This window comes from Typopeltis vanoorti, chromosome 12, assembly GCF_054136105.1.
Source record: "Typopeltis vanoorti isolate ZY-2024b chromosome 12, IOZ_Tvanoo_1.0, whole genome shotgun sequence".
NCBI lineage: Eukaryota > Metazoa > Arthropoda > Arachnida > Uropygi > Thelyphonidae > Typopeltis > Typopeltis vanoorti.
In genome coordinates, this window is record NC_143560.1 from 70,251,228 (window position 1) to 70,267,245 (window position 16,018).

The window sequence follows — 16,018 nt, forward strand, 5'->3', positions numbered from 1 at the left end:
TTTTATAGTAACTTTATTTCTTATACAGGCCGAGTTTATCTCTTAATTTTAAGGCTCCTGTTAGGTCCGATAATTTTATGAACGGTGCAATAAACAAGATTCAGGCAAACACAAATTTAAAATCAATAAAACAAAACATTTAATTCAGGGTCATATAATTATCTTAGCATACAGGTCACATCTTATAGATTCAATCTATGATCACTCTGCTGTCAAACTTACAGCTTTCACAACATTGAATTAACTTCTAATAGAGTTCAATATCACAAAATCTCTTAATAACAATTTTTACTATTATCACACAGTCAGCAAAGTCTCAATACATTAATGGTGGCAACAACTGCTTCACAAGTATTCACTTTCATACTTCTTACTCCGGCTGATTTCAGAAAAAAACGTTATAATTAATGTGGGGAATAACAGGAGGAATCACACATATATTTCTGCACTGAAGTAACACATAAATGGACAGTTCTTACCGGGTAAATCCTTTGCTCGTCAATTTCATTATGGGCACACTTAATAACTTTATTTCGCACACTATGGCAGCGCTAATTAGAATAAATCTTCAATTAATGGTCACACTTTACATGTATGGACATATTTGGATAAAGGAAAATGCTCATTCCTTCCTTAACACTATTTGATTAATTCAGCACCCTGTTAAAGTTCCATGAAACTAATGGAACTCTCAGTTGCCTAATACTTTCCCAGTAATAGCTTAATTTAATAGCTTAATTCAGCACTAAGGTTACAGCAATCCTTTTCTGCTGCTCCGTATTTTCCTCGTCTGCCTGTGCTATACTAAAATGCTCTCCTATCCCTGAGTGGTCCGTCCTGATAAAGAAAAGAGCCCCGGTTTTCTCCGTTCTTAGCTTATATATCTCCCTTCTATTTTCCCGCCAAAATGTTTCTCATGCTCTTGTTTATGTCAAATTCCTTCTCTCAGTTCAATACAATATCTTGCCATTCACGCACGCGCCAGCTATTTCACGCCTGTCTCCATAGTAACAAACAAAAAATAAAAACAGAAGTATTGCATAACATTATACCTTTACACACTGGTAATAATAAATAAAAACTAAAATATTATATTTCACATAAGGCATATTAAATTTATATTTACAGTTTCTCATAATATCAAATTAGGAATAATCAAAATAAACAGAGTGATATTTCAATACAGAGTTCTATTATTGCTAACACATATTTTAGATTAATTAATAAAACTTAATAAATAAATTCAAGGCAGTTACATGAATAATAATTTATAACAAGAGATTAATATCAAATAATATTTACAAGTATAGCCTTTGGTATGGGGGATTATGTTGGATTCTGAAAGGAATATTAGTAATCTATATTTCTCTTCATTCAGAATCCAACAGAGGACTGCCAAGGCCACATGTGTACAGGAGAGCCTAGTTCTTTATGTGCAAGCAGCAAATCTGCAAGTCTTTCACCTCCCACTGCATGCCTCTACTCTTCATTTAGCTTCTCCTCCATACTAACACCAAAAGATAAAAATTTTATTAACGAATAAAAAAATTCTTCCACAATAAACAATAAAAACCAACAAGCATTAAAAATTCTTACCAAAAAAAAAAAAAAAAAAATCAATATCAACTTCACCAACAAGTATACTTACAGCCATCCAAAACCAGATCTATTATTTCTAAATGGAACTTCACCTGGTTAGCTCAACAACTACTGTCCAAACTATATCTTTTAACTACGCAAGGAGGGGGAGAAAGAGATTTCTTTACTGACATGGCTTGGTGGTTCTGATGATAGCACAAGCATTCATCAAAACTGACATCCTATGTCAGAGAATGTGAGGCCCTTTAATTCCCCTCCGTTTGCTGGTTCAAAATCGCTACATCAAATTGTGTTGCATTTATGTGATGAGATCTGCCTCTATTGCTCTCCAAACTCTTATAACACTCACCTCTGTGAATAAGCTGGTGTCAAAACATCCAAATACTGAGATCATTTTCCACAAGGGCTTCAACATCCAAACCCAGACTGGTTTAATTACACAGATCATCAAATGGACAGTGATGCTGAGGAATATCCAATTAGCAACAACCTAACACAATTCATTTACTCACCATTCCACCAACACTTTAAACCTATTCTTAATAATTCTCCTTTCAGATATAGTGCAGATGCCAGTTCTCCTCTTGCTAACTCAAGTTTTGCAAGTTTCCTTCACCTATGAAACAAACTTCGTCCAACCATTATCAGTCTCATATCTTCTGGCAACGATTGATAGCATGCTATTCTACCGGTCCTACCACTGTTTCCATTTTCCAGATCCAAACACCTACTCTACCTGAATAATAAAAATAATTCTTAGTGAAATGAATGCCTTCACCCCTCACTCATCCAAATTTCTGACATAGTTCCCCAATAAGCATAGCAAAAAAATCAGCATGATGCAAGTGGTCCAAGACCAAAACTCTCTCTCACTTTGTATTCCGCAAAGGTTCTTCTTATGGTGATATCTTCAATCGAAGGTCAGCGACCATCTTGGCGAACAAACTGCGTTCTTGCATTGATCGGAGCAGTTGTGTGCTGCTCTTTCCTGTCCACGTCTTGATGTTGTCAAACCATGATATTCTTTTTCTTCCTCTAGTTCCTTTGCCATCAATTACAATTGCCCAAAGATTACAACTATTCAAGAATGTCTACAGATTCCTTCTTTCTTATTAGCCCCCCACCGTGCCACACACACAGAGCTGTGGTATAGGTCTTTGCAACCTTTCGTGTATGGGGTTGATTATATAAGATAATTTCATAAAGAAATGTAAATCTAGATAATTGCTTATGCATGCAGCCTTAATTTTAAATTACAGGTCATGGAAAAAATAATTTCGAATCATGTAACTACTCTTAGAAACATTTCATATACTTAAAGTATATTGATGAGAAACTGCTTCATTGTAAACTTACCTTGAGGATTTCCATATAAAATGTTAAAGGTAAGCGAGCCATGTGCTTCATGCTGCTGAGTAATTACAACAGCATACAGACTACCACGACGTGCAATATCATCTATTGTCTGGATTAAAAGTGCTTCATCTTTTAAAAACAAGAGATCAACAAGAAGACCCAAGTTTTTCAATCTCTGCTCTACAGATTCTGCATATAATCTGAAATATAAATATCTCGGTGTCAAATTTCATTTTTGTTTTTCTCATAACTGTATTTATACAATTTGCTATAGCAAGCACCATATAACTGAAGTGTCTGCTATATATAAAACAAACTCGCTATAAAACTAATGGAAAGGCTAGGCTTAAAGCCCCATGAGCACAATACTATTCCAAAGAAGATTCACTGTAGTAAACTATTCCTTCAGGAGTCAACTGCAATAACAAACAGTAAATAATTTTCCCAAAACAGAGCAGTTACAATTTGCTATATCGGTGTGAAGAAAATATGATGTGGGATACTTGTACGTGTATTTAAAGTAGATAAAATGACTGGAAGTAGAGAAATAAAAAACAGAAACACTATTATTTATTTAATTAAAACACACAACTAGTTTCATCTTCTTAGAAGACTTCGTAGGGTACACAACATGAAAAGAGAAATACAAAAAAACAACGCAAGAGAAAAGCTATAAATTAAATTGCCAATGTATTACTGACATTTGAAGGAGTTCTGGATACTAGTGTATTATTGGACACACACGGTCATGGTATCGTGAATGCCAAAGTTGGATAGCAGCACAGTGACAACCAGAGAGAGATTATAGCTGAGGTTAGTGTTAGGATGCGATGGATTGAGGACAATTTCCTTAGATTCCATAATTTTTCTTTCTAGTTCATCATGGCATCTAAAGATCTTTTCTGAGTTGATCCAGATAACTAAATAACTGATAGAATTTTTCATCATTAGGGTGAACAGAATTAAGGACATGATTAGACAATGCACTATTTCTATTTTTGCCATATGTGATATCTCTCACATGTGCTTCCAGACATAATTCAATGGATTTTTCAGTCTGACCAAAATTGGCTGAGTTTTTTGTATGTGAAGGTGTGAATGATCCCACCAGCTCCCAAATCAGGACACTCCATAGGCTCCCTAAGAAGGTCTGTGAAAGTGATTGACAGACTAAAACCCTTTAACACTAACCTTCCTCCACCCAGAAATATGGACTACCAAAAATCCATAAGCAAAATATACCACTACATCCCATTATGGATAGAACTGATTCTCCCACATATAAATTAGCCAAACTGCTCACACAATATACTGGTAACACGCCTTCACACACAAACAAAACTCAGCCCACTTTAAACACAGGATAGAAAATCTCTCACTTTAACATACTAACATAATGGTCAGTTGTCTCCTCCTTATTCACCAATGTCCCACTCAAAGATACCTTAGACCCCATTCAAGCCAAATTTCCTCCTGATATCTCAGCCCTATTTCAGTTCACCATGAACTCAGGCTATTTCGTTTGCAAGGAAAATTCTACAAACAGATAGAGGGGACAGCCATCGGTTCTCCAAACCCTGGCCAACTTCTTTATGGAGACATTTGAAGAAAAAGCCTTAAACTTTGCCTCACATAACCCAACTGTTTAGCTACGCTATGTGGATAATGTGTTCGTCATTTAGCTGCATGGTCTGGATTCACTCCACAATTCAACACACTGAAACAATCAACACCCCAAGATCCAGTTGACCTTGGAAAATGAACACAACGACAGTCTCTGTTTCCTAGACACTGATTACATGCCAGCCTGATAGATTCCTGGCTTTCTCTGTTTATAGAAAACATACACATAGAGGTAGATACATTCACCAGCAATCACCCCCCCCCACAACAATATGGGATTATAAAAACCCTATATAACAAAGCTAAATTAATCTGTTCAGATAACAATGCCCTAACTACTGAACTTAACCATATCCTTAACACCTTCTTAGCCAATGGCTACAAACCCCCCCCCCCCCCCCCAAAAAATATTAAAACTAATTAACCACAAATCACTTCATAACAGAGATTACTCTAAATCTATCGGCATTCCATATCCAGCATACATCCAAAAAACTAACAAAAATCCTAAGAAAATATGACCTACACAACTAGTTACAAACCACATAAGAACTTGGCATTGCTTATCCCTCCACCAAAGACCAGCTACTTCCCCAACACCTACCTGGAGTATACCAGGATCCTTGAAGCTGCAAACCATCCTACTATGGCTATACAGACAGGAAAGCCAATATCAGGATATCTGAACACAAGGACTACATCTGGTTCCACCAATATAGCCACTCAGGACTTGCTGAGTGGCTGTATTGACTGAGTGGAAGTCCTGACATTGCAGCAAGTACAAGTAAGAAAGATTATTCCTTGAATCAGCCTCAGCTCTGAAAAACTTCCCAAACCTCAACAAATTTGGGTGCAAGAGACTGTTCCAAATTTGGGAAGCTTACATTCTAAGATCGTCAACCCAACTTAGCCTGCTAAAAGGCACCTTTAGGATTCTAGGAATGACTTCACTTGCCTTTCTTCAGCCTCATTTGCTTAGTATGAGTGCCTGCATGCACATATCATTATTTTGTGATCCTTGAAGATGGCAATGTAACATTGCCAAAATATAAGTAGTTATTAATTAAAGTATTTATAATTAATAATTTAGTTTACATTGTCATTTTCTAAAAAATTAGAAGTATGAGTTAGAATGTAATGGTGTTCTCCCATTTCTGGATCTTTAAGTAACTCAGGAATTTGGTAAATTAAAAGTGTCTATATTTCAAAAACATACACATACTGACAGATATGTACATACCTCTTCACATCATTACAGACCTCAAAAATTGGGCATTATTTCAACACTAGGAGTAAGGGCCATTACTGACAAGGATAGTCTAGCTAAAGAGCTCCAATATTTTAAAAATGCATTTTCTCAAGTTTGCTTAACCAACATGGGATTAGATATATTTCTAATCATGAAGAAAGCAAAAGCTCCATTCACTCTTCCATATATTAGTTTTCTTTCCATAAAACTTGCAGAAATACTTAGAGAACATATAATTAAAACATTATTCGCTCCCTTTATCATAGGGATGGGATCACTACTCTGATCTACAAAACCACGACTTGATCTACTAAAATATCCTGGTGTTTACTGTATAGGCTATGGTGTGAATGCAGGTCATCTTACTATACACAGACAGACAGAAAAATCTATTGAACAACACACTGAAGAACACATGAGACGCTGAATGCCAAAGATGTGCCCCCAGCTTTGTCATACATGTACTCTTCTCAAATGACTTGGAGAATGTTTTGGCAATGAGACATCAAGTGTTATGGGATAAGTCTGAGCTATTATACCATTGCTATGACATAACCAAGAGAAGAATTTCGGAATCCTTAGAATGGCACTGGATCAAAAACAGCTAAATACAACCCAAGTATCAGAGAAAGTATCAACTTTGGTGGAAGAAATTATCCCAGATGATTCTATACTCTCATCACATCTTTCTGTTCTTGTTTGAATAGCCTGTCAAAGCCAAGAAAATCATCATCTTAGAAACCCATTAATGCATATGATAGAGCGGTAAATCCTATCTGCAGTTATGCTATTATTGTTTTTCCGACTAGAGGGCATCATCATCATCTATACTTGAGCCATGGAAGCTCTAATTTCCATATTTTATTGTTTAAATAACTATCAGAACAATCTGTAGTTTTTTTGTTTTTTTTTAAGCAGGTCAAATTCAATCATTAGAAAATGTACTTATGTGGAATTTCAGAGGAAGTTTTGTTTTATGATGAGTGGTTTTCATGTTGGAGGCTTAATGGATCATATACAGCACTCAGAAAGGATTAAAACAATTTAATACTTCCTATAGTTCATCTCAGTCACTGAAACATTTTTAGGGATTACATAACATATACACAAATACCACACAATACGAAGCCCAACCACGTGGGTGACTCTAAAGTCCTATCTAGATGGAGTGCCCTCTAAGGGCGGTTGTAGGTGGCCTGGAATGTAAGGTGGAATCTCTGATGATAAGTGTTTCCCAAAATCTTAGGAAGCTTAATGCAACCGTACTTATTAAGATTTGGTTGATTTCTGAGGGATGTTGCTGATTCTAAAAATAGTCTCTCTTTTTTGAATTTGCTGTGGTGGAGCATGGTGGTTTTTTCCCATGAGATCCTGAGGGTTGTATCCAAGACATGGTTGGCCAGGCCTGACTGACCACAGTCGCGATTACAGATGCATGACTTGTGTCCCTCCAGGCAGATGGTTGCTGATATGCCTGTATATTTTCTATTTGGCCTCATGGCTCAGACACATTAGACTCCTTCCTCAGTCACCTCAACAGCCTACATCCAAGAATCCAGTTTACGATGGAAAAGGAAAAGAACAATTGTTTACCCTTCCTAGACACCTTAGTTACACGGCTTCCTAATGGTACACATTCCTTCACTGTATATAAAAAAACCTACGCACACATTTACAAACTCTCCCACCACGACCACATTCAAAAATATGGCATTATTAAAACTCTAACCAAGAGGGTTCACAATCTTTGTTCCAGTGTTGAAAGTTTATTTTGTTTGTTTCTGTAAGCAAACAAAGTTTGCTTACACTTGGATAAAGGATTAAACTAAATGTATTATAGTCTAACCAAGTGGAAAATAAACTTCCAACATCTTTCTCTAAATTCAGAGTAATTTAATAATAAGGTGGTACACCTTTTGGCAACTCAAATAGGTAAATATGACATCTCCATTGCTTCTACCTTAGTATCACCACTTCTGGGTCGGGCTCCCACTGACGAGACCTCAATAAAGGTCGAAACCGGTCTGGGTAGTGGCCCTTCCATTAATGCATGTCTGCAAGGAAATGTGCTTTGCATTATGGGAGATGATAAGGAGTGATGAGAGCTTGGTCCACCTTTACTACGAGTTGATTCAGTCCTGAAGATACTTCAGGAGCAAGCTTTGTTTGCTTACACTTGGAAAAAGGACTAAACTAAATTTATTATACTTTGTTCCAGTGGAAACACCCTTACAACTGAGCTTGACCATATACACAACATTTTCCTCTCCAATGGCTACAGTGACCACAGTATTAAAAAAATAATCAGTTCCTTCCCCATTCTTCTCTTCAGATCACGGCATTTAAGCCCCACTGCAAACTCTTATCCGTTCTATAAAAGATCAGCTTCCTCCTCTCTCAGTGTCTGGAGTTTATAAAGTACCCTGTTCCTGTAAGCTGCTATGCTTTGGACAGACAGGTGGATCAGCAATCACCTGCCTGGAGGAACACAAGTCATACATCTGCAACCATGACTATGGTCAGTCAGCCTGGCTGAATGATATTTAAGAAGTTATTCTTATAATCGTACTAAACCTGCCAAATCCCCAATACTTTGCACTTAGAAGAAGAAATGAAAGCCAATGGTGTATGCCTTCCATACCTTTCACCCCACCCCCACCTTTCCTTTTGCATTGGGCTCAATGGGCTATCAATGCCAAGTAAACTTCTTAGAAACCTGGTACTGCTTATGATAAGAGTAGTGATATGATAGAGTAAACCCCCCCCCCAACAAAAAAAGCTGTACCAGACCAGCTAACACCTTTAGTTGAAAAACTCCTGATATAAAGGTTCTTTGTGTTCTAGATGAGATTCAAGCTGAGGTCTTTCCTACGAAAGGTTTCGTCTATACTGACTGAGCTATGGAGGCTCTCATACCATTCATCAAATTAATTTAAAAAAATAAAATAAAATTTAATAAATAAGAACCTACTTCAAGCATAACTCAAACTATACAAATAAATTTTATTTGAATGTATTTACAAGATTGGCTTAGTGTCTACACCATGGATAAAGTGGTCAATGTGATTAATACTTGTAAATGGCAATCATCAAGAAAGATAACACCCACTGACAAAGTAACAAAATACTGCTGTCTAAAGCATATATAGATTATTTTATATAAAAACAAACCTAGAATCACAACAGTATTTTGAAATAGCATATTTGTATAGTGACATTTGTTATCATAGCCAATGCACCTAGAGACATTTTTGATTTATAGTTACTAGATATCTATTATTAGTTATTTACTATAGATAGTTTATTTACTTTCATAACACGTATTTCAAAATTTTTGCCTAATTCTAGTCCAATTTAAATGATGAAATGGAGACAACTAATTTTAGTAGGTAGTTTTGCAATTTTCATTAAATTCTGTCTAGCCAGTTTTTATATAAATACAGACAGATAAACAATATAAATGTTGTTTCTCTCAAACTACAATTTGAAAAATACACCCAAAACTTTATAAATGTGGAGCCTTCACAACCACGATTAGCATATAAATAAAATCTAACTTAAAATAAAAACTTTACCTTTGCTGTTTATTCACCACAATGATTTCACATTCGTTAGGAGTTGCTCCAGAATCATTTCTCAGGAAATCTTTAAACGGACCAGTACCAGTTCCACCACCTGGAGCACCAACTCCAGGAGGTCCACTAACAGGGCCACCAATACCCGCAGGCCCACCAATACCACCGGGACCGGGACCAGGACCAGGACCGGCAGCTCCACCAGGCCCACCACTGCCACCAAAGTTATCTTGGCTGAAATAAAATTTATCAATGTTATTGCATACTGATGTTAAAGAAGCAGAATTAACTAAAAAAATAATTATCTTACATCTTTTTTTTTTTTTTTTTTTTTTATAAAGAATCTAAAGCATAAACATGGAGAGCTTAATATAATTTGACTAAAAATTAATGACTTCTATAAATTAAGGAATAAAGAGAAACATCGAAATAATGAGGGGGGGGGGGTTAAAAAAATCTGAGTCAGGGTACATTATATAACAATGTGACGCTGAGTTTGGTTATCATACACAAATGAGCGGCACTGTCAGTGATACGCACAAATGAGCCACGGCATTGAAAGCGTGGAGTGGTTTTCTGTTTTGTGTCTGGAGTGAAAACAAGATATTTCTCAATAGGAAAATTCTTGGATATTGATGCAAGTCATCATTTAACCAACGAATTCAGGTGGCAACCCACCATAAGACTAGACACTAGCAAAAGTCAGGCAGAGGTATACAGATTGTGACTTGTTCATGGGTCACAGACTGTGAAAAAAAAATCCCAACAGTCACAAACAGCATCCTAGAGATACAATGAAGGAAGGCCACTGGCTGCAACTGCAGTGGGTGACAGACATCACCCACTGCAGTGGTGATGTCTGTCATTTATTTGCTCGAAAAAACAAGAGTGCTTTGTCAAAATCAGCTGTGATCTGACCCTGTCAGTTACAGGAACATTGGTATCTGATTCTGCTGTGTGCAGAAGACTTTGCGAAGGTGATCTGTATGCTAGACAATGAGTAGTCTACATGCCCCTATTCTTATGTTAGCCAGGCCCAAGACAAATGGGAACTGGTATGGTTTATAGACACGTCCTCATTTGCTGTACAAAGTGATATCAGACATGCTCTGAGCCGGAAAGAACTAGGGACACATTACCATTCCTATAATATCCATGAAAGAGACACTTATGGTGGAAGTAGTGTGATGGTTTGGAAAGGCATTTTGTTGGGTAGATGCTTCAACCAGTATGTGCTTACTATCAGAACCGTAATGCTGCAACTTACAGAGATGAGGTCCTGGATCCCTATGTTCATCTGTATACAGGTGAAACAGGGAAGACATTTATTTTACAAGACATACATCGATAATACATCAAGCAAATATCTTGGACCAATATCTTCAAGAAGATATTATCGTACACATGGACAGGCCAGCCAGGTCTCCTGACCTTAATTCTATTGAGCATGCCTGGGATTCTCTACATAGATGTGTTGCTGTTCTCAACCCCCTTCACCAAAAATCTTGACAGACTTAAGAGAGCTCTGCAGGAGCAATTGTTGTTACCAACTTGAGCTTAAGAACACCATTATAAACACTAGGAAACATTGTTTCCTAGTGCTTATAATGGTGTTTCCTAATGAAACATTAATATTGATGTGGGCAGTGACCATGTTCCTCATTGAGATACTTTGAGAATCTCATTTTGTTCTCTTGTTTTTGACCATTGTCTTCATGTATCCATTTGTTACTGAATGAAACTATTCATTTACAATTTTTGTAAGTGTTTTTCTTTCACATTTCATACCATATTTCTTTTTACTGAATTGCATAAAATCAAAGTTTTTGAGTTAGCGATTTTTCTCTTTGTTACTTAATTTATGGAATCGAGTGTATACCAACTAAGCATTTTGGCAAAATGTACTTAATAATAGGATATACAGATTACTATAAGAAAGTTAGAATGAATTAGAAATTAATGAGCATACTTAGGTAATCAAGTGAATATTTGTATTTGTAAAGCTAAAACATAGAAACTCAAACTGCCTAATTAACTATCTTCCCTTTTTAATTCTTTAGACATTTTAGGGGTGGGGGAAAGCATGTTCATGACTTAAACTAGTTCTGCATATCTTCTTTTAATTCCTCATTAGTAGTTAACTTCATTAGAAGAATTTTAATTATCTGATCATTCAAAGATACACAATTTTATGAATGGTGAGCAAATAAACAACTCCAGATGCTTTCACGTACATGCCAGTTTTACACGATTCTCTAATCTCCCCCCCCCTTGCATGGTACAATCTGAAACTAATTCCAAGTTACATGTCAGAGGTGTCATATTGTTTAATGTTTGTGACTTTATAAGTTAATTATTTTTCTTTGTATTTTTGAATATTTATCCTTATTATTCTCATGTGGATTAAAAAAAAAAAAAAAACTAAGTAATTGGACATCCCTATTACAGAAGATGGTTGTCAAGTTTCATGCTTGACTTGGAAAGCCTTGTTCTGTTTTGGTACAGGAGATGATTTACACTTGCTTTCCGGACTGGCTTCTTTGGCCCATTCCTCTCTCATACATAGTAGTAGTTGTATTATTTTGTATAAAATTGATACCAATTTTCTAGTATCCCAGCCTTTCCACTACCACATTAACAATATATAGTAATACCTCAAGTCACACATATTCAACTCACTCTATTTTTTTTTATTTAAAATATCCATTTCGGCTGACAGGTGACACTTCTATACACATGGAAATTTCTTTACATAGAAGCATTATAGGTCCGTGCGGTTGGCCTAGTGGCTGTGCGCTTTGCAACCATATGCCTGGGGAAGGAGTGTCCGAGGTTTGATTCCTGTCGGTGACGTGAGGAGCTGAAGGATCTTCCTCAGCCATAGCGAAGTTAGTCAACCTTGGGCATGGACAGTAGGGTTCCCCCCCCAGTTTATTCTGGGGTTTTTCATCCTGCAAAGCAGGCAAACCGGCCTTGAGAACTCAACACTACAGACATAGAATACACCAGGGCGTAGGGCTGACCACCTTATCCTGAGAACGGTTTTGAGGTCAGACGATTAATAAACCCTCGACACTGCAAGGTAAAAGAGGGTAAAAGGAAAATAGATGGGATGGGGAAGCATTATAGTGTTAATTTCAGCCTTGATTCAAGATTTTCAATGTTACTTATCTTCAGATTTTAATGAACTATTATGTAGTGGGTCAGGTTCATTTTCTTCCAATTTAGCGAATCCACAATATGAATTCTAATAAAATAATTTTTTTTTTATTTTTTATATTATTACATGTATAAGTCAAATCTTTTCTCTATGAAGTCATTAGAGGTCAGAAAAATTATTTTTAGAGTCAGCAATAGCTATGAAGCATTCTCCAAACCTGAACAAGCATGGTTGCATTAATTTGCCAAAACTTCGGGAGACTGTTTATCAACTCCTACACAACTGTAGTACTTCTTTTTTAAAACATTTGAGGGCATCCAATTAGGACTTCAGATCTTTTGTCTGTTACTCATATTGATGAATTTAGGGACACAAAACACACATGTTGAAAAGATTATTTTACTGATTAATAATAAAATAATAACTTGACGTTTCGACCCCTGTATTGAGGTCATCATCAGAAGGATACATGTGTATAAGAACCAAGCTACATGTTGTTGCACTCTATACAGGTAAATTACATCTACGTTGTTAACTAATCTTTTTTCTTAGCCTGTCCTCTACTGAATTACAATAAACTGCTAAAGTCCTCACGTATTAGAATTCTTTTGACTGTTACAATTTGAAATGTTTCACTTACTCATTGTCACATGTAAACCATAGCATGTTTTGTGATCTGGGTTTAAAATCCAGCAAAATATAAATCAGTTAATAAACACTTTTATAATTTAGTTCAGTTGGTGTTGCAATACTGTTAAAATAAGCTATGAATAGCATCCAGCACCTAAACATTGATTATATTTTTTGTTTCAATTTTCATTCATCTCAAAAATATGGTCTCTCATGTCATGCAACATTAGCAGTGGATGAATTACTTGCATAATGTGAGCTATTATTGTACTTTGAATACTCAAGCCCCTAAAAAAGTTCTTTGGCAGCCATATAATGTTCTTTACAAACATCTTTTTTTTTTTTTTCCCGATGCGACTCCATGACTACCTTTGCTGATACATGTCCATTGCTAAAAACCTACAACAAAAACAAATATAACATTTGTTATTAAAGATGCCAAGTAATTTTATAACCTTGGTTTTAATCCTTTTTCCCTAGTAAGCAAACAGACAAGTCAGTCAAGTTTGCGCCTGAACGTGGTTCAAGACTTATGGTGGTGGTGGTGCAACACCAAGGCAACTTGTGGTAAAGATGGATTAAGTTCTGATCACCTTTCTTAGTATTTCCCATAAGGATAAGGATTTCAGGGTCTGCCTACTCATCAGTGAGTAGGCAGACCCTAAAATGCCAAGGTTTAAGTAATACAGAGCTTATCAATTTTACCTATGCAAGTTGCCACAAGGTGCTTTGACCTTAATTAAGAATCTACGGATGACAGAAAGATGTGAAAAGTTTTTTACCTTTGGTATAATATGTTAAAGATACCAAGTAATTTTTTAATCTTGGTTTTAATCCTTTTTCCCAAGTAACCAAACAGACAAGTAAGTGTGCCTGAACGTGGTTCAAGACTTAATGAGACCTCAATAAAGGTTGAAACCGGTCTGGGTAGTGATCCCCACCCATAATGTATAACATCATACATCTCCTAGGAGATGTGTTTTACATTTATGGGAAATACTAAGGAAAGTGATCAGAACTTAATCCATCTTTACCACGAGTTGCCTTGGTGTTGCACCACCATAAGTCTTGAACCACGTTCAGGCACAAACTTGACTTACTTGTCTGTTTGCTTACTTGGGAAAAAGAATTAAAAACAACGTTATAAAATTACTCGGTATCTTTAACATATATTATACCCAAGGTAAAAAACTTTTCAAATATAGAAAAAATAAATAAATAAATAAACAAAGGGTAGTTATAATTACAATTTTATATGCCTAAACTGACTATCTAAATTTAAAACTTACTGAAAACGGAATGGTTCATCTTGAGAATCAAAACGTGAATTGAAAGGGCCATCACCATCAAATCTACCCCGTGGGTTATCTCGAAATGAGTCGTCAAAAAAGGGGGGCCTAAAGGAATCATCTCTTCCACGATCTTCTCTCCTATTCATAAATCTAAATTTTGGACATAATAGTAAGATATTAAAATACTGTTTTAACATTCAAATTGCAGTTGTACCATGCCTTAAATATTAATTTGACAATGAAACACTGGAATACAACTTACCATTAGAGTGGACAGTAGGGAAATAATTCTTTGTATGCATGTGTGAAAAAGTAGTTGAAAAAAATCAATGAAGCATTTGGACTAGGACTAATGAGGAAAGAAAAAAAAACTGAATGACCGAACAGATGAAACAAAAAAAGAATGCACAGCTACGCATTCCTTCTTTCATCCTTGATATGCATATTTTTATTCTTTGTCAGCCCAACTAAAATCAGATCATTCCTGCCTTGTGCTTCTCTGCAGGCATTTACTCCACCACTCCCTCTTTCTATCAGTTTTCCCCATTCCATGTATCACCTTCAAAATTCTATCCATGCAGCTTCATAACCTGAGTTGAGAAAGCTGCAATTTCAACCAAACTAAGCCTCCCCATAATAATGTGCTATCTTCTGTCTACCACTAATCCTTCAAGTGATATTTCACCATTTTTTTCATTATACCTTCTAATCCGCTTGAAAACAGTGTTCCAGTTTTTATTTTTAAATGAATGACATAAGGGCAAATAGCTAAGAAAATTAAATTTTAGAAAGAAACATGGGACAACTATTCATTATAAGCTATATTTAATGCATTTTAAATTTGAAAGCAAGCAGATAAATATCATAAAGACATGATACACGAATTAAAAGGTATGATTTGTGTCAATAATTTGTAATTTCCAGCAAACCTTTTTGGCAGTTTAGTTTAGAACAGAACTACTATTAGTCTAACTGGAATAAGGGCAATACATATATAAAATAAATAACACAAAATGTTGGTGTGTGGCCTGGGACAGTTTAAGAAGTGACCGTATATACAGGTTCAGTAAATGAAATGGAGCTTCATGTCTCTTTGTACTGTCTTTTTTCATAGAAAGTGGCTTTTATGAAATATTTTCATTTAGTTATAATGAATTCTGTGATTGAAAAAATGCTACTGCATGCCTGGCAAAACTTGATTTTTCTAAACATCTTATAAAATCTTGGTTTTCTAACTGATGAGCAACAGCTGAACTTGTTATATATACATAAAAATAAATCCTCTGAAAACTTTTATTTCACAAAGTAGGCAGAACTGTTTTAGTCCTAATAAACTTTTGGAAACTAGTAAGTGGAAGATGAATTTCATCTTTTAGTGTAAGACTAATGCTTTACTTAGGGCATTGGCCATAAGTAAACTTCAGGATGATAGACTGCTGCCATCGTGTGTTTCTAAATTGTAAATAGTATTACTGTCTGAATTCTCAATATGTTGATAGTGTTTCAATTTGGTGCAAGTTCTATAGTTGATTTT

At 35.8% G+C, this 16,018-nt stretch overlaps 1 protein-coding gene across 5 annotated transcripts in view; it reads right to left on the reverse strand.

Annotated features, from left to right (window-relative positions):
- LOC150100871 (nuclear receptor coactivator 5-like) overlaps window positions 1-16,018 on the reverse strand; it is a 201,805-nt gene that overhangs the window by 68,672 nt on the left and 117,115 nt on the right. For all 5 annotated transcript variants that reach the window (XM_090401698.1, XM_090401693.1, XM_090401695.1 and 2 more), the window contains 3 exons: window positions 14,482-14,634; window positions 9,403-9,636; window positions 2,956-3,155 (listed from right to left, as the gene is read on the reverse strand). In XM_090401698.1, coding sequence (XP_090257824.1) covers window positions 2,956-3,155; window positions 9,403-9,636; window positions 14,482-14,634 — 587 coding nt within the window. The remainder of the gene's footprint in view (window positions 1-2,955; window positions 3,156-9,402; window positions 9,637-14,481; window positions 14,635-16,018) is intronic.